Source organism: Rhinoraja longicauda, chromosome 28 (assembly GCF_053455715.1).
Source record: "Rhinoraja longicauda isolate Sanriku21f chromosome 28, sRhiLon1.1, whole genome shotgun sequence".
Taxonomy (NCBI): domain Eukaryota; kingdom Metazoa; phylum Chordata; class Chondrichthyes; order Rajiformes; family Arhynchobatidae; genus Rhinoraja; species Rhinoraja longicauda.
This window is the reverse complement of record NC_135980.1, coordinates 20,189,500-20,208,693: the sequence shown is the minus strand read 5'-3', so window position 1 is coordinate 20,208,693 and position 19,194 is coordinate 20,189,500. Positions and strand designations below refer to the sequence as shown.

The window sequence follows — 19,194 nt, the reverse complement described above, 5'->3', positions numbered from 1 at the left end:
AGTTTCGTGGCCAACTTTAAACACTGAATGAGTTGGTTCAGTCACTCTCTCCCACGGCCCCGCCCACCCGGCACGTGACTGAGCTACGATTGGCTGCTGACAGCGGTGGGGACGGGGCGGGATCACGTGCCCCCCCGGACGGGGTTGAAGATGGCGGACGACGAGGTGGTGGAGGCGGTCGGCAAGGTGCTGGTGGACGCGTCGAGGCCGTTGAAGCAGCGCTTCCGGGCGCTCTTCACCCTCCGCAACCTGGGCGGCGCGCTGGCCATCGAGTGGATCTCGAGGGGCTTCTCGGACGAGTCGGCGCTGCTGAAGCACGAGCTGGCCTACTGCCTGGGCCAGATGCAGGACGAGCGCGCCATCCCCGTGCTCCGGCGGCTGCTGCACGACCGCAGCCAGGAGCCCATGGTCCGGCACGAGGCAGGTGGGGACCCGGGACGCGGCACCGTGGGCTGCTGGGGACACAAGTGACTGCAGCTGCTGGAATCTCGAGCAAAGCACAAAGTGCTGAAGGAACTCAACGGGTCAGGCAGTACCTGTGGAGGGAGTGTGTAGGGAGGAGCTGGTTTAAACCGAAGATAGGCACAAAAAGCTGCAGTAATTCAGGGAGACCTGAAAGACGCAAAAAGGCTGGAGTAATTCAGTAGGTCAAGCAGCATCTCTGGGGAAAAGGAGTAGGTGACGTTTCGGGTTGAAACCCTTCTTCAGACTGAGTGTCAGGAGAGGGAAACTAAAGGTATGTAAGGGTACATAGAACAAATTAATGAAAGATATGCAAAAAGGCAGAGCAAAGCCAGCAATGATGATCAAGGAATAGTGGAGCCCTCCTCAGTGGGTGTTGTTGGCTGTGTGGGAAAGGTGACAACGAGTAATGCAAACTGAATCTCAGCAGGATAACAGTGAAGCTAGTATGCTAACGAAGGTGGGGGAGGGATGGAGAGAGAGGGGATGCAAGGGTTACTCGAAGTTTGAGAAATCAATATTTATACTGCAGGGTTATAACCGCAGATAGACACAAAAAGCTGCAGTAACTCAGCACATCAGACAGTATCTCTGGAGAAAAGGAACAGGCCACGTTTTGGGTCGAGACACTTCTTCTGAAGAAGGACCTCAACCCAAAACATGACCTATTCCTTTTCTGCAGAGTTACTGTCTGACCTGAGTTTTTGTGACTATCTTCAGTTTAAACCAGCATCTGCAGTTCCTTCATACACACCGCTGGGTTATAAACTGTCCAAGCAAAATATGTAGATGGAGGAATTTGGATTAAGGGATAGTCTTTGCAGGAAATAGGTTGGGTTGAAGTGTCTAGATAGTTGTGGGAGTTAGTATTTTTATAATAGACGTCAGTCGATAGTCTAACTCAATGGAAACGGTGAGATCAAGAAAGTGTGGGGAGGTGTCGGAGATGGACCAGGGTGAGTCGGAATACCGCAAATTCAAATTATTTATTTTCCTGAATTCTGATTTTTGTTTTTGTCACAATGTTATTTCAGGCGAGGCGTTGGGAGCTATTGGGAAACCAGAGGTCCTTGAAATGTTGAGAAACTACTCAAGTGATCCAGTCATAGAAGTAAGATTATCTTAATTGAATTTTACAGATCTACATTTTAATATTCAGTGGATTAGGTATGCCTGCTTGCATTACTTTAAAAGGTTTGAATGACACACTTTTAAGGAGAAAATTGATTTGTTGATAAATTTGTTATTGTTCATATTTTCAATTTCACAAAAGCAGCAGATGTAGATTACTTTGTTAGGTTTAAAATCCAATGGTACTTCAGCTTCATTAGTTAACTATATAGTTCCTTTTTGTCTAGAATGAATAGTTACGTGATTATTTTCTCCCACACAATGGGTTTGTAGTCTAATTTCAGGACTGACTATGGTTGCATAGTTGTATGCAACCTTTATGGTTGCAACCTTTCCTAGACCCAAACTGGAATATAAAAAGGGCAGGCAACACATGGCTTTCTTCCTGCCCCAACCCTCAAAGAGAAGTATGTAAGAAAGAACTACAAATGCTGGGTTAAATCAAAGGTAGACACAAGATGCTGGAGTAACAGCTGGACAGGCAGCATCTCTGGAGAGAAGGAATGGGTGACGTTTCGGGTCGCGACCCTTCAGACTGATGTCAGGGGAGTGGGCGGGATAGAGATAGAATGTAGTCGGAGACAGTAAGACTGGTGGGAGAACTGGGAAGGGGAGGGGATGGAGAGAGAAGGAAACAAAGAGCTATTTGAAGTTGGAGAAGTCAATGTTCATACCGCTGGGGTGCAAGCTACCCAAGCGAAATATGAGGTGCTGTTCCCCCAATTTGCGCTGGGCCTCACTCTATCAATTGAGAAGACCCAGGTCAGATTGGGAATGCGAGGGGGAGTTAATGTGCTGAGCAATCGGGAGATCAGGCAGGTTAAGGTGGACTGAGCGGAGGTGTTCAGCGAAATGATCGCCGTGCCTGCTCTTGGTCTTGCCGATGTACAGACGTTGACACCTGGAACAGCAGATACAGTAGATGAGGTTGGAGGAGGTGCAAGTGAACCTCTGCCTCATCTGAAAAGACTGTCAGGGTCCTTGGATGGAGTCGAGGGGGAAGGTAAAGGGAAAGTACCTGGGGAGGGGGTGGTTTGGGCAGGAAGGGACGCGTTGACCAGGGAGTTGCGGAGGGAACAGTCTCTGCGGAAAGTAGAAAGGGGTGGAGATGGGAAGATGTGGCCAGTAGTGGGATCCCGTTGGAGGTGGTGAAAATGTTGGAGGATTATATGCTGTGTACGACGGCTGATGGGGTGGAAGGTGAGGACAAGGGGGACTCTGTCCTTGTTGCGAATGGGGGGAGCAAGAGCGGAGCTGCGGGATATCAAGGAGACCCGAATGAGAGTCTCGTCTATAATGGAAGAGGGCAACCCCCATTTCCTAAAGAATGAGGACATCTCTGATGATCTAGTATGGAAAACCTCATCCTGGGCGCAGATGCAGCGTAGATGGAGGAATTCAGAATAGGGGATAGAGTTTTTACAGGAAGCAGGGTTGGAAGAAGTGTAGTCTAGATAGCTATGGGAGTCAGTAGGTTTGTAGTAGATGTCGGTCAATAGTTCCGTCTCCTGTGATGGAGACAATGAGATCCAGAAACGGTAGGGAGATGATCCAAGTGAATTTGAGTGCAGAATGGTAGTTGTGAAGTTGATACCTGCCCTCAAAGAGAAGTTTTGTTTTCCAGCTTGTGACTGTCGATAAATTGATCAATAGACATTAAGACTGGTTTCATTAATTCCTGTTAATTTGGTCAAATCTGGCTGTGTGGTTTCTGACTTTGATTTGACCATGTTGACAGGAATTAATGAAACCAGTCTTAATGTCTAGAGATCATCAATTAATGGAGGTGAGGATTCCTCAATTCCCTGCAAATCCATGTACCTGTCAAAAAGCCCCTGAAGTGCCACCATCTTATCTGCCTCCACCAGCTGCCAAGGGTGCCACCCTTGGCAGCTGGTTCCAGACACCCACCAACTTCTGTGTGTTAAAATCTTTAAACTTTTCCACTCTCATCTTAAAGCTATGTCCTCTAGTCTGACATTTCATTCAGGCAAAAAAGGCTCTGGCTGTCAACCCTATCTATTACGCCTCTCATAATTTTATATACTTCTATTAGGTCTCCCCTCAGCTTTTAGTGTTCTAGATTGGGCTGACTCACTGGTTTTGGATTACTTAGTTCACTGGTTTACATCCTTTTTGAACATAAACTCCACTTTTATGAAATGTATACCTCCTCAGAAACATATGCATTATGATGGATTATGGTTGTCCCAGGTCTGCTAACAACCTCAGACGAGGGTAGGTGCCATGCTGATTATTTTGGGGTTTTTTTGTGACCTTTCAGGCTAAATTACCTCTTACTGAAGCCTCACCTTCTCCATGTTTCCAGTTTCGGCGCTGTGCACACGGCAGCCAGCCACCAGTTCCCAGTTGATAGCTATCAAACTTTACAACTTCTCCTGTCGTGGGGTACTGTGACAGACCACCCCCCCCCTCCCCAATCTTTGCACATCCCCAAGACTTTCTCGTCACTTTAATTTCATGTTTCGTGTATTTTTTGTTTTTATAACTTGGCAGTTCAATTTTCCTCCTGGGAAAAATAAAGTTGTAGCGTATTGTACATAATCTCTGGTATCTTCCTGACTGGGCCCCATTTGCCAGGTTGTCAATTGCTGATGCAGTCTAAATCGGTCATTTTGCTGCATTTTCACCTTATCGGTGGCATTCTGTTGATGTTGGTCAAACATTTATCACAGTTTGCGAATGGTTAAAAAAAACGGAGCGAGAGTAGAAATTATTAGACAAACTTGCCCTTCTGCCACTTTGTTGCACTCTGCCGCTCTTTCACAGTCCTGCCCTGTGACCGCCAATGAAAATTTCGACCTAATCGCAATGTGTTTGGTGTTAAAATGAGATTTTAAAATGTCAACCAGATTTGTTTAATTTATTAGTACAGAGCTGAGTTAAAAGATATCTGCTTTTTGTTTCTGCCTGAGGACTTGGGTTTCTCTGGCTTGGTTCCAGATGCAGGAAATACGGATCCTGACCTGTGCTTGGTTCAGTGAGTTCAGCTTGATGATGTGTGTCAGAGACCATAGGGCATTACAACTGACCTTAAATCAGTGAGAAAAAATATATTTAAACCTGAATTCTGATTTCTCAACCCTATCCAGGGACTGCAATGCTGCATTGATATCTCAAATTTGAATTATTTATGCTCAGTGTTTCCAATTCAACATTTGGAACAATCTTCGAATGGTGTAGCTGGTCAAAAATGATGCAACAAGTTATCCAGAACTTGGAAAAACATTACTAAGTGTAATTCACTGATCTGTTCATTGCAACAGTAGCAAGGTTCTTTTGATAGTATCATGGCTTTCTAAATAATAGCACCTAATACGAATTTTCAGGAAATTGTTCTTTCACAACTTAACTAATATAGTTTAATTAATTAATCAATAAGTAGTTGGCTGAGCTGTGCCCAACTTCAAGCCTCAGTAATATGGGTTTCAAAACTAAGAAGAGGAATTGAAGGCACATTTTGGATGATATGAATAGATTTCAGTTGAATTGTTTAAGAAAATAACTGCAGATGCTGGTACAAATCGATTTATTCACAAAATGCTGGAGTAACTCAGCAGGTCAGGCAGCATCTCGGGAGAGAAGGAATGGGTGACGTTTCGGGTCGAGACCCTTCTTCAGACTCAAGAAGGGTCTCGACCCGAAACGTCACCCATTCCTTCTCTCCCGAGATGCTGCCTGACCTGCTGAGTTACTCCAGCATTTTGTGAATAAATCAGTTGAATTGTTGTCTGCTTTGGTTGAATTAGTAATCCATTAATTCGTTAGATTCTCAGATGGCATTCTGTGCAATATGTGGGGGGGGGGGGGGGGGGGAGTGAGGTTAGTGAAGGAAAGAAAATGAGTTGCAAGAAAGTCTACAAATCATCTTTCTGTTCTGTTATGTTCAATAAAAAGGTGGTGAGATTTATCTGACTTGTCTGCAGCAGTTCCCGACCCACGAGAAGTTGTCTGTCCGTTTACCTCCACAGATGCTGCTCGACCACACAGTTCCTCCAGCACTGTATTTTGGTGATGCTTTTTATATTGGTGAAAAAATTTATAATGCCAGACTTCAGTTTAGGAGATGGTGTAGTTCTTTTACTTTTGTAGTTCTTTTACTTTTGTTGAATGAACTGACAACCCATGAAGTATTATACTCCAAGGATCAACATGGTGTTGAAAGTCATGGCAGGTGAAAGTAATGGAATCTGAATTAAAGCGCAGAACTGGTTTTAAGGAGCCTGTGTGGTTTTAATTTACTTTGGAATGTTTGTAGCTGTCTAAGACTTAAAAGATGAATTATTGTATTCATTTTTTAGGTAGCTGAAACGTGCCAGCTTGCGGTTAAACGAATTGAATGGCTGCAGAACAACAAAGACCACAGCGAAAACCAATACTGTTCAATTGACCCTGCTCCCCCGTCTCCAGAGAAAGACATTCAAAAATTGAGGGAAACTCTGGTGGATGAATCCCTGCCCTTGTTCGACAGATACAGAGCTATGTTTGCCCTTCGGAATATTGGTACTAAAGAAGCAGTACTGGCTTTAGGCGATGGTATGAAGTTCATTTGTTTCTGCCATGTCATTCATTCACCTTGGGTGTTGGGTTAGATTGTAACTTAACACCTAAATCATGTTAAGTTTTCACTCTGACATGGTTTTTTGACCAACTAAGGTTGGTCTTTAGATTTATTATGTCAGAGTGAAAATTAATGTTCTCTTCTAACCACATCAGAATGTTGTGTGCTCTAGCTTTCATCTCAGAGATCAGAGAGCATAGAAACTAGATTAATATTCCAAAGGAGAAATGCGGCAGGGCTTTGATGTCTTAGAGTGAAACTATAAATTGGGTCTTTTTCTGATGTCTTCAGAACATTAAGATCTTATCGCATCATCCAGGGAAGAAAAAAAATAATGATATTGTTCCCATTGTCAAGTCAAGTCAATTTTATTTGTATAGCACATTTTAAAACAACACACGTTGACCAAAGTGCTGTACATAAGTTCAGGTACTAAGAGCGAACATACAATGGCACACAAACATAACAGCATATACATAAACAGTTCACAGCGCCCCCTCAGAGGGCCTCAAATTTTAGGGAGTAGAAATAGGTTTTGAACCTGGACTAAAGGAGTCGATGGAGGGGGCAGTTCTGATGGGGAGAGGGATGCTGTTCCACAGTCTAGGAGCTGCAACCGCAAAAGCGCAGTCACCCCTGAGCTTAAGCCGAGACCGCGGGATAGTCAGTTGCCCCAAGTCGGCCGACCTGAGGGACCTGGAGATAGAGTGTTGGGTTAGAAGATTTTCGACATGTGGGGGGGGCAAGCCCGTTTAGGGCTTTGTATGTGAATAGGAGGAGCTTGAAGTTGATTCTGTACTGTACTGGGAGCCAGTGGAGAGAGGCCAGAATCGGGGTGATGTGGTCCCTTTTACGGGTACCCGTCAGGAGTCTTGCTGCGGCGTTTTGGACCAATTGCAGGCGGGACAGGGATGATTGGCTGATCCCAGTGTATATGGAGTTGCAGTAGTCTAGGCGGGAGGAAATGAATGCGTGGTTGGTATTTGAACCAATCATCCAGTTATACTAGTTACTATTTTTAGTCATTACAACAAAACTACAAAATACTTTTCAGTGACATGAGATCCCTTCCCCCCCCTACGGGGGGAAGCCTGACAACAGAGGGGAAGAAGCTGTAGCTGAGATTAGTGGTATGCGCATTCAAGCTTTTGTATCTTCTGTGATGGGAGCAGGAAGAAGAGGGAATAACTGGGGTAGAGAAGGTGTAGGGTACTGCAGAAGCTGGCTTAAACCAAAGATAGACAAAAGGCTGGAGTAACTCAGTGGGACTGGCAGCATCTCTTCGGATCGAGACCCTTCTTCAGACCCAAGAAGGGTCTCGACCCGAATCATCACCCTTTCCTTCTTTCCAGGGGTAGAAAAAGTTCTTGATTAAGTTGACTGCTAATTACTGATAAATAGGCTCCTTTCAAATCATGTGTTGAAGGTGTTTTTGCAGCAGGGAAGCTAGTTCTTGTTCTCACTGACCAAAATAGCAACTACTAAAGGCAATGGGTCTTGGTTTGGAAAAATATGCAGCTACAATTTTCGCATTTCGGAGTGCTATTTACTCTTGTTTGATCTTGCAAATAGATTATGCCAAGAAGCTTTGTTTGCATTTGAGAAAGATGTGCCCCAATAAAGCAGCAAATTACCTATTATTTACATTGCTCAATGACTTTCCACACTTGGATGTATCAGATCTTACACGTGGGATCTTCTAAATACAACTTGTGGCATCTAACTTCATGTGCATTTTCTTGTCCAGGTTTACAATGTGGCAGTGCATTATTTCGACATGAAATCGGCTATGTCTTTGGTCAGATGCAGCATGAAGCCAGTATTCCTCCGCTTGTAACAGCGTTAAAAAAAATGGACGAGAGCTCCATGGTACGTCACGAGTGTGCAGAAGCCTTGGGTTCCATCGCCAAAGAGCCATGTGTGGAAGTATTGAAAGAATATCTGCACGATAAAGAACGCGTTGTGAAAGAGAGTTGTGAGGTGGCACTGGACATGTCTGAATACGAAAACAGTCCCGAGTTCCAGTATGCTGACAGTCTGATCAGATTACAGCCAAGGTGATGTGGAGAATTTAACATCGACTTAATGGGATTTCTGTCACACAGCCGATAGACTTTTCAGAGTCTTTGGGACACAATTCTCAAGAACTTCTTCCAGTATTGAAGATATTTATTGTAAATTTCTCGATGTTTAATTGTAACTTGCAGAAATGCCAATGAAATACGTTGCTTTATTTATCTATTGTCATATCTAATTACATATAGAGGATACTTGACCCATCAAATCTTTGCTAGCTCTGAGCATTGCCGTCAATCTTATTCCCCAGTAACCTAAGATAAATACAAAGTGCTGGAATAACTGAGCAGGTCAGGCAGCATCTGACCCGGGCAGTCCACGACCCGCAACATTGTTTCACCACGTCTTCCACAGGTGCTGCCTGACCAGCTGAGTTACTTCAGCACTTTGTGTTTGAATTAGTTAATGCATTAGATATGATAAAGATTGACTCAGTGGTGCCTCGGTCATTACTTTTATGCTCCAATTCCAGTGATTGTGTTTCGATCCAGCATCTGCAGTTTTTTTTTCTTCCCTGGAACCTATTCCATCTCACATGTTCATCATCTCCCCTTACTCCATTTGATTCTTCTGCTATCCTCCCAGAGCACCAATAATTTCTAGTAATCGGGTTCGCTATCAGCATATGTGGGAGGAAACTGACACACCCGGGTGAAGCTTGAGAGGTCACGGAGAATGTGCAAATTTCCACATAGGCACTGGAGACTGATGAGGATACTGATCTGATTTTCTTTATGTTCAGCAGCTAAAAGACCCCTGAGATGGGTTAAACCTTGAAACAATGAACGTACAATTCTCAAAACTAGTAACTTCCTCCAAGTAATGAAACAAAGTTGCTGGAATTGTGAGGCGGCAGCAATAAGTGATGCTCCGCTGGGTCATTCTTTATATTGCGTCTAATTTATTAACTCGTTCAAAATGTGATCATTTTATTTCATATTTTATTAGCTGCTAATTTTGAGGGAAATACGAGCAAACTTAGTACTTTGGGAAAAGGTTTCATTGATGATTGCAGATCTGCAGAACTGTGAAACCCTTGACCAGAAAATGTATTAAAAGCAATTTAGAATCCGTGTCCCTTGTGCATTTTTAGGAAATGTGAAATATTAATTTTTTTGGCAAATTCTGCAACAACTTAATAATTTGTAACTGGTCTGTTATAAAATTAAATTTGGTAAAGTAAACTTGTAACCTAGGAACATAAATTATAAGCAAGATAGAACATAGAATAGTATAGCACAGGAACATGCCTTCAGTGTTTGTGCCAACTGTGATCCCAAGTTATCCGATCACCTCTGCCTGTACATGATCCAAATCCCTCCATTCCCTGCACTACCATGTGCCGATCTAAAATTCTTTTAAATGCTACTATTGTATCTGTCTCCACCACCACTCCTGGCAATCCATTCCAGGTCCCCACTATGTAAAACAAAAACTTGCCCTGCACATCTCCATTAAACGTTCCCCTCTTATCTTGTAGCTATGCCCTCTAGTGTTGGACATTTCCACCCTGGGGAGAAAGTTTCAGACTGTTCCTGATAAAATTGGACTTGAATGTTAGCAACACATAACACAGCCTGAGACAGGCTTATTAATCATCAGATGTCCAGTCAGCTGATGGGAGGCATAGTGCATAATGCCACTACTTAATATTAGTTCACACGCATTTAATGTTTTAGTTGGTCTGAAGAAGGATCACGGCACAAAACGTCACCTACCCATGTTCTCCAGAGTTGCAGCCTAACCAGTTTAGATGGCTCTTAATTGGTTTGTTTAGGGGAGGAGTATCAATATTACCTGCAAAGGTAATTGTCCATCTTTTTTGGACAATTTTTTAAAAAAATTAGTAAATGCCGTAATTAAGTTGGGTATTTGAATCAGATTCTATACCTTGAATCTGTTCAATTGCAGTAGAGCAACTTCACGTTGGAACCGAATACTATTTTGTGTGCAAGAAATACAAAGACATCTCTTTCTAGCTAGCAATGCTTGTGTACATTGATGCTGAGGTGCCGGAAGTTGGTCAAAGAGATAAGTTCGCAGCTACATGTTAAAAGTGTCAGGTTTTGTGAGATAATTCCGCAGTTTAGGACCTTGGTAATTGAGGCATAGCTGCAAATGGTGACATTAGAACATAGAGCAGTATATCACAGAAACAGGCTCTTCAAACAAAAATGTCTGCTGATGATATTTCCAAATAAAACAAAGCCACCTATCTGCAGTAACACATTAATGTCTGATGAGCGTTTGACGGTTCTGGGGGTGTACTCACTGGAGTTTAGAAGGATTAAGGGGGGGGCTCTGAATTTTAATGAATAGTGAAAGGCCTGGATAGAGTGGACATTGAGAGGATGTTTCCACTAGTGGGAGGGTCTAGGGACAGAGGGCACAGTCTCGGAATAAAAGGATGTACCTTTAGAAAGATGAGGAATTTCTTTAGTCAGGGTGGTGAATCTGTGGAATTCATTTCCATGGATGGCTGTGGCGACCAAGACCTTGGGTACTTTTAAAGCACCCTTTATGGGCGATTATTTGCATACAGGTATACAAGCAAAGGATTTCACTGACTTGCCACATGTGATAAAATATTCAGTTCACAACTTCAGATAATAAATTTGGAACAGTCTGGCTGAACGGCCTGCTGTATGTTTTGATAACTTTCCTTAAATATTATATCTGAAACATTATACTTTCTCACTGCAAGTGCTGCCTGACTTAATGAGTGTGTTTCTGGCATTTATTTTTATTACAGAAGGTTATTGATGCAAGGGCGTAACTTACTTGCATGCTCCACATAAACCTTCACATCCAGGCTCACGCACACCATGACTCCCCTTGCCCTGTAATTAATATTTAGTAATTTATAAAAGTGCACCTTGTATCCTAATGCTGTTTATCTGTTTATAGTTATTAATTTACCTTTTAATTGCGTCATATGTAATTTCTTAGGCTAGGCTTTGTATTTTGCAGCTTCAGGGTTATAACTGCAATTGTTAGGTGTGTCTAAATCATAAGCTCTAAATACTGTGCCCATTTATGTCATAGTCATAGAGTGATACAGCTTGGAAACAGGCCCTTCGGCCCAATTTGCCCACACAGGCCAACACGTCCCAGCTACACTAGTCCTACATGCCCGCGTTTGGCATATATTCCTCCAAACGTGTGCTATCCATGTACCTGTCTAACTTTCTTAAATGTTGGGATAGTCCCAGCCTCAACTACCTCCTCTGGCAGCTCGTTCCATACATCCACCATCCCTTGTGTGAAAAAGGTACCCCTCAGATTCCTATTAAATCTTTTTCCTTTCACCTTAAACCTGTGTCCTCTGGACCTTGACTCACCTACACTCGGCAAGAGGCTCTGCATCTAGCTGATCTATTCCTCTCATGATTTTATACACCTCAATAAGATCACCCCTCATCCTCCTGTGTTCCAAGGTATAGAGTCCCAGCCTACTCAACCTCCCCCTATAGCTCAGACCCTCTAATCCTGGCAACATCCTTGTAAATCTTCTCTGTACCCTTTCCAGCTTGACAACATCTTTTCCTGGTGCCCAGAACTGAACACAATACTCTTAAATGTGGCCTCGCCAACATCTTATACACCTGCAACATGACCTCCCAACTCCTTTACTCCAATTTTGTGATTGATGAAGGCCAATGTGCCAAAAGGCTTTTTGACCACCCTATCTACCTGTGACTCTTAAGGCAGTAGACAAAGGTGAATACGAAATAAACTGATATACACAATGTGCAAGACCTCATGTTAATTATCATTGCTTTCATTTGGAGTTGTTAAGTATGCTTATTGGCATACATTCTTTTTTCTGTTACCTGTTATATTATTCCTTACCTTCAACAAATGGCGGAACATGGCACAACTGGTAGAGCCGCTGTCTCACAGTGCCTTAGAGCCGGATGCTGTGACCTTGGGTGCTGTCTGTGTGGAGTTTGCACGTTCTCCCTATGACCGAGTGGGTTACCTCCGGCTCCTCCGGTTTCCTCCCACAACCCAATGATGTGTGGGTTTGTAGGTTAGTTGACCCTCTCACCATCTAGAGTGCAGTCCTGATCTCCCATCTACCTCATTGGAGACTTTTAAATTATCTTTAATCGGACTTTGTCTTGAAACTAAATCACTAAACTAAATAAGGACAGTTTCTCCAGTCCTGTGATGAAAATATTTGGTCTCAGGAGCAGATACCACTACCTTTAGATGGAAGAAAATGAGGGATGAATATGTAATGAGTGGTAGAGCATTACAGAAACAGCCTCTTTAAAGGTACACACCTATGAATCTACTCAAATGCCAGGACGAAATGCAGCTTCTAAAGGATTAAGAACAGGAGAGGATAAAGGATATTATTTAATAAGACTTGTCAGGTGGAACCTAGGGTTAATCTGCACGATATGTATTTAACTGCAACCTTTTTGTAATACACACAGCATCTGCAAGGAGTAGCTATAATAACGTGAGCACTAGCTCATATACTGGTCCAGCTAAAAGTATGACTGGTATTCCAAACACAGCAGGATCCCCTTTCCAGTACACGCTTGGAGATGAAATTGTATACAAAGACTACAAACCACCATCAAGAGATGCTATTCATCTTCCTCAATATGTTATCTATTTGTTGATGGCAGGCCTGATTGTTATCTTGGTAGCATATGCCATAGTAGGACATCTAATCAAGGATCTGCTTCATGATTTTACAGGTAAGGCACTCTAGATAACGTTCAATTTAATTTTTTTATTTAGAGATACAGCGCGGAAACAGGCCCTTCGGCCCGCCAAGTCCACGCCGCCCAGCGATCCCCGCACACTAACTATCCTACACACACTAGGGACAATTTTTTACATTTTACCCAGTCAATTAACCTACAAACCTGTACGTCTTTCACAAAGTAGTCACTATTTGGAAAGAACAGAAATCTTGAGAAGGCCACCAGACAATCCTTGAACCGATGGATTTCATTTTGGGAGGCACAGTGGCACAGCAGCAGAGTTGCTGCCTTGCCATGCCAGAGACCCGGGTTTTGAACCTGATTATGGGTGCTGTCCGTATGGAGTTTGTCTGTTCTTCCTGTGACCGTTTGGCAGAGTTAGTTGCAGTCTTGAATAATTTATATTCTTGTGTGTTTGCCTGTCAGTGATGCTGTAGCAAGCAAAATTCTCCTTGTACCCGTACCTCACCGTACTTGTGCATTACCGTGACTTGACTTGACATAACACCATCTGGATCAAAGTTAGCACACCATCTACCTTGCCAAACATGAATTGCCTCCACCACCAGAGCTCAGTAACTACAGTGTGTGCAGTATTCACAATTCACAACAGTTATTTACTCAGGCCACTAACACAGCCCTAAAACCACAACCTCTATCACACAAAGGGCCATGCTGGTCAGCACATGGATACACTGACTCCACCTAAAGCTCCCCACTGTCAAACCCCATCCTGGTCATCACTGGTCCTTCACCATTGCTGCATCTAAATCTGGGAAGTCTCTCCTCAAAAGCAAAGGGGGGAGCACCTTCACCGGAAAGGTGACTCTCCACCATCATCTCAGAGATAATTAAGGTTGGACAATAAATCCTGGTCTGGCCACCACCTCCTCAGAAAATAAATCTGAGGCTTTATAGATTCCAGCTATGTCTTGTGTCCACCATTAAGGCTACCTTTTGCAGGATCTGAGTGGTGAAGGAAAGGTGTAGACCCTTTTAGTGGAGTCAGGACCAGGCAAAACTGACCAATTTGTCATTTGGAATCAGAATCAGAACACAAATTGCTGGATGAACTCAGTGGGTCAGGCAGCATCTGATCAGAGCAAAGACAGGTGACGTTTCAGGTTTTGGATCCTTCGTCGAATCAGAGCCAAAATGTGGCCCGTCCATTCCCTCCACAGATGCTGCCTGATCCGCTGAGTTGCTCTAACACTTTGTGCTCTGTTCAACATTCCAGCATCAGCAGTTCCTCGTGTCTCCAATGAATCTTAACTGATTTTTGACAGAACATGCATGGACGAACCGGGTTATCCGTCACTTAAAGATAGACACAAAATGCTGGAGTAACTCAGCGGGACAGGCGGCATCTCTGGATAGAAAGTATGGGAGACGTTTCGGGTCGAAACCCTTCTTCAGACATGGCTGAGGGACTGGTGCAGAGAGCAGGGATTTAGATTTCTGGACCACTGGGATCTCTTCTGGGCTAGGGGTGACTTGTACAAAAGGGACGGGTTGCATCTTAACAGCAGGGGGACAAACATTCTGGCAGGCAGGTTTGCTAGTGTGACACCTGTGGCTTTAAACTAAGTAGTGGGGGGGAGGGGTTGACAAATTGTGAATATGAAGATGAGGTAAAAGGGAATACAGGAGATATTGCAAAAGACTCTCGGAAGAATGGGAACAGAAGTTCTAGAGCGGAAAAGAAATTAAGGGCAGGGCCAATTGTGAACGATGTGAGAGGGGAGGTAAATACAGAAGTTAAAGTGTTGTACTTAAATGCGCGTAGTATAAAAAATAAAGTGGATGAGCTTGAGGCTCAGTTAGTCATGGGCAAGTATGATGTTGTAGGGATCACTGAGACATGGCTACAAGAGGACCAGGGCTGGGAACTGAATATTCAGGGGTACACAACGTATAGAAAAGACAGACAGGTGGGCAGAGGGGGTGGGGTTGCTCTGATGGTAAGGAATGATATTCATTCCCTTGCAAGGGGTGACATAGAATCAGGAGATGTTGAATCAGTATGGATAGAAATGAGAAATTGTAAGGGTAAAAAGACCCTAATGGGAGTTATCTATAGGCCCCCAAACAGTAGCCTCGACTTAGGGTGCAAGTTAAATCAGGAGATAAAATTGGCGTGTCAAAAATGTAATGCTACGGTGGTTATGGGAGATTTCAACATGCAGGTAGACTGGGAAAATCAGGTTGGAAATGGACCCCAGGAAAGAGAGTTTGTAGAGTGCCTTCGAGATGGATTCTTAGAACAGCTTGTACTGGAGCCTACCAGGGAGAAGGCAATTCTGGATTTAGTGTTGTGTAATTATCCTGATCTGATAAGGGGACTAGAGGTAAAAGAGCCATTAGGAGGCAGTGATCACAACATGATAAGTTTTACTCTGCAAATGGAAAGGCAGAAGGGAAAATCGGAAGTGTCGGTATTACAGTATAGCAAACGGGATTACAGAGACATGAGGCGGGAGCTGGCCAAAATTGATTGGAAGGAGGCCCTAGCAGGGAAGACGGTAGAACAGCAATGGCAGGTATTCCTGGGAATAATGCAGAGGTTGCAGGATCAATTTATTCCAAAGAGGTGGAAAGACTCTAAGGGGAGTAAGAGACACCTGTGGCTGACGAGGGAAGTCAGGGACAGCATAAAAATTAAGGAGAGGAAGTATAACATAGCAAAGAAGAGTGGGAAGACAGAGGATTGGGACTCTTTTAAAGAGCAACAAAAGTTAACTAAAAAGGCAATACGAGGAAAAAAGATGAGGTACGAGGGTAAACTAGCCAATAATATAAAGGAGGATAGCAAAAGTTTTTTTAGGTACGTGAAGAGGAAAAAAATAGTCAAGGCAAATGTGGGTCCCTTGAAGACAGAAGCAGGGGAATTTATTATGGGGAACAAAGAAATGGCAGACGAGTTAAACCGTTACTTTGGATCTGTCTTCACTGAGGAAGATACACACAATCTCCCAAATGTTCTAGGGGCTGGAGAACCTAGGGTGATGGAGGAGCTGAAGGAAATCCACATTAGGCAGGAAATGGTTTTGGGTAGACTGATGGGACTGAAGGCTGATAAATCCCCAGGGCCTGATGGTCTGCATCCCAGAGTACTTAAGGAGGTGGCTCTAGAAATAGTGGAAGCATTGGAGATCATTTTTCAATGTTCTATAGATTCAGGATCAGTTCCTGTGGATTGGAGAATAGCAAATGTTATCCCACTTTTTAAGAAAGCAGGGAGAGAGAAAACGGGTAATTATAGACCAGTTAGTCTGACATCAGTGGTGGGGAAAATGCTGGAGTCAATTATAAAAGACGAAATTGCTGAGCATTTGGATAGCAGTAACGGGATCGTTCCGAGTCAGCATGGATTTACGAAGGGGAAATCATGCTTGACAAATCTACTGGAATTTTTTGAGGATGTAACTAGGAAAATTGACAAGGGAGAGTCAGTGGATGTGGTGTACCTCGACTTTCAGAAAGCCTTCAACAAGGTCCCACATAGGAGATTAGTGGGCAAAATTAGGGCACATGGTATTGGGGGTAGGGTACTGACATGGATAGAAAATTGGATAACAGACAGAAAGCAAAGAGTGGGGATAAATGGGTCCCTTTCGGAATGGCAGGCAGTGACCAGTGGGGTACCGCAAGGTTCGATGCTGGGACCCCAGCTATTTACGATATACATTAATGACTTAGACGAAGGGATTAAAAGTACCATTAGCAAATTTGCAGATGATACTAAGTTGGGGGGTAGTGTGAATTGTGAGGAAGATGCAATAAGGCTGCAGGGTGACTTGGACAGGTTGTGTGAGTGGGCGGATACATGGCAGATGCAGTTTAATGTAGATAAGTGTGAGGTTATTCACTTTGGAAGTAAGAATAGAAAGGCAGATTATTATCTGAATGGTGTCAAGTTAGGAGGAGGGGGAGTTCAACGAGATCTGGGTGTCCTAGTGCATCAGTCAATGAAAGGAAGCATGCAGGTTCAGCAGGCAGTGAAGAAAGCCAATGGAATGTTGGCCTTCGTAACAAGAGGAGTTGAGTATAGGAGCAAAGAGGTCCTTCTACAGTTGTACCGGGCCCTGGTGAGACCGCACCTGGAGTACTGTGTGCAGTTTTGGTCTCCAAATTTGAGGAAGGATATTCTTGCTATGGAGGGCGTGCAGCGTAGGTTCACTAGATTAATTCCCGGAATGGCGGGACTGTCGTATGTTGAAAGGCTGGAGCGATTGGGCTTGTATACACTGGAATTTAGAAGGATGAGGGGGGATCTTATTGAAACATATAAGATAATTAGGGGATTGGACACATTAGAGGCAGATAACATGTTCCCAATGTTGGGGGAGTCCAGAACAAGGGGCCACAGTTTGAGAATAAGGGGTAGGCCATTTAGAACGGAGATGAGGAAGAACTTTTTCAGTCAGAGGGTGGTGAAGGTGTGGAATTCTCTGCCTCAGAAGGCAGTGGAGGCCAGTTCGTTGGATGCTTTCAAGAGAGAGCTGGATAGAGCTCTTAAGGATAGCGGAGTGAGGGGGTATGGGGAGAAGGCAGGAACGGGGTACTGATTGATAGTGATCAGCCATGATCGCATTGAATGGCGGTGCTGGCTCGAAGGGCTGAATGGCCTACTCCTGCACCTATTGTCTATTGTCTATTGTCTATTCCTTCTATCCAGAGATGCTGCCTGTCCCGTTGAGTTACTCCAGCATTTTGTGTCTATCTTCGGTGTAAACCAGCACCTGCAGTTCCTTCCTAAACATTTTACTGTCACTTAAATGACTAAGAACCAATTATTTAAACCTAACCGCAAACTCCAGCAAGAAACCACACATCATTGCCTAAAAAGGTCCAGCAATTGGCCATTAATGCGGTGAATCCATGCAAATTCACCCTTATCATAAATAGACCAGACAGGTTGATGCTTATTTCTAAAGCTGTACTTGCCTCCACTACAGATTGCTTACTTGGCCCTAGTCCTGATTTGGAAGACTGGAAGATGCAAATTACAGAAGATGATTTCATTGTGAGGATTGAAGAGCCAGAAGAACAAATAGACCATGTCAACATTGCAGTTAACATCCCGAAAATCCGCGTTACACCAAGCTACGAGCTGTACCAATGACTCCATTACAGACAGCCACTGATGTGGACAAGAAAAAATAAGGTTGTCCACAAAACCTCGCAGCATTACAGGAATGTGTAGCCAGTTCCTGAGAGAGACAAAGATCTGTCTGAAAGATTTTTGAATATTGGGTCAATATTGCTGTAAAACGATACTGTAGCCAATTGTTGTTAAATTAAATTATATTTAAACAAATAAACTAAACAAATCCATTTCCCAAAGAACTTTTCTACCTTTCCTGCCTCAGCGTTATAAATGAGAATTGAATAGTTCAGGATATATTCTCTGATCCCCACTTGACAAAGAATTTGTAGAAGTTGCTTTTATTCTTCTTGTTAAGGGCTGTGGAGGGCAAGTCAGTTGCTATTTTTAAGGCAGAGATAGACAAATTCTTGATTAGAACTGGTGTCCAGGGTTATGGGGAGAAGGCAGGAAAAATGGGATTAGGAGGCAAAGATCAGCCATGATTGAATGGCGGAGTTGACTCTATGGGTCGAATTGCCTAATTCTACCCAATAACTTGTGAACTATTAGTAGGTGTTTTACTCAGCAGTGAAGCTGAGAATTTAATATCTGGAGCAAAGGAGATCTCAGTCTTAAACCAACAATTATTTTCTGGGGAGAAAGCTTGCCACTCCTGGAGATACATATCGTATCATGTTCACAGAACATGGGACAGTACAGCACCGTAACTCTGTACGCTTAGTCTGAAGGACTGATGTTGGGGGAGTCCAGAACCAGAGGTCACAGTTTAAGAATAAGGGGTCGGCCATTTAGGACTGAGATGAGGAAAAACTTTTTCAGTCAGAGAGTTGTGAATCTGTGGAATTCTCTGCCTCAGAAGGTAGTGGAGGCCAATTCTCTGAATGCATTCAAGAGAGAGCTAGATAGAGCTCTTAAGGATAGCGGAGACAGGGGGTATGGGGAGAAGGCAGGAACAGAGTACTGATTGAGAATGATCAGCCATAATCACATTGAATGGCGGTGCTGGCTCGAAGGGCCGAATGGCCTCCTCCTGCACCTATTGTCTATAATAAGGGGTCGGCCATTTAGGACTGAGATGAGGAAAAGCTTCTTCACCCAGAGAGTTGTGA

The 19,194-nt window shown here is 43.6% G+C and overlaps 1 protein-coding gene across 1 annotated transcript; it reads left to right on the top strand.

Annotated features, from left to right (window-relative positions):
• The first annotated feature begins 121 nt into the window (after nt 1-121).
• Nucleotides 122-18,257, top strand: dohh (deoxyhypusine hydroxylase/monooxygenase). Its single transcript, XM_078424139.1, has 6 exons — nt 122-424; nt 1,497-1,573; nt 5,916-6,150; nt 7,923-8,232; nt 12,697-12,966; nt 17,934-18,257. The coding sequence occupies exons 1-5, from the start codon at nt 151-153 to the stop codon at nt 12,710-12,712; spliced, it is 912 nt and encodes a 303-aa protein (XP_078280265.1). The 5' UTR covers nt 122-150; the 3' UTR covers nt 12,713-12,966; nt 17,934-18,257.
• The last annotated feature ends 937 nt before the right edge of the window (nt 18,258-19,194 follow it).

Excerpts from the sequence above, each read along its gene's own strand:
- dohh (XM_078424139.1), top strand. The coding sequence starts at position 151 with ATGGCGGACGACGAGGTGGTGGAGGCGGTCGGCAAGGTGCTGGTGGAC. Across the intron at positions 1,574-5,915 it reads CAAGTGATCCAGTCATAGAA|GTAGCTGAAACGTGCCAGCT; the intron begins GTAAGATTATCT and ends TTCATTTTTTAG. Across the intron at positions 6,151-7,922 it reads AGTACTGGCTTTAGGCGATG|GTTTACAATGTGGCAGTGCA; the intron begins GTATGAAGTTCA and ends TTTCTTGTCCAG.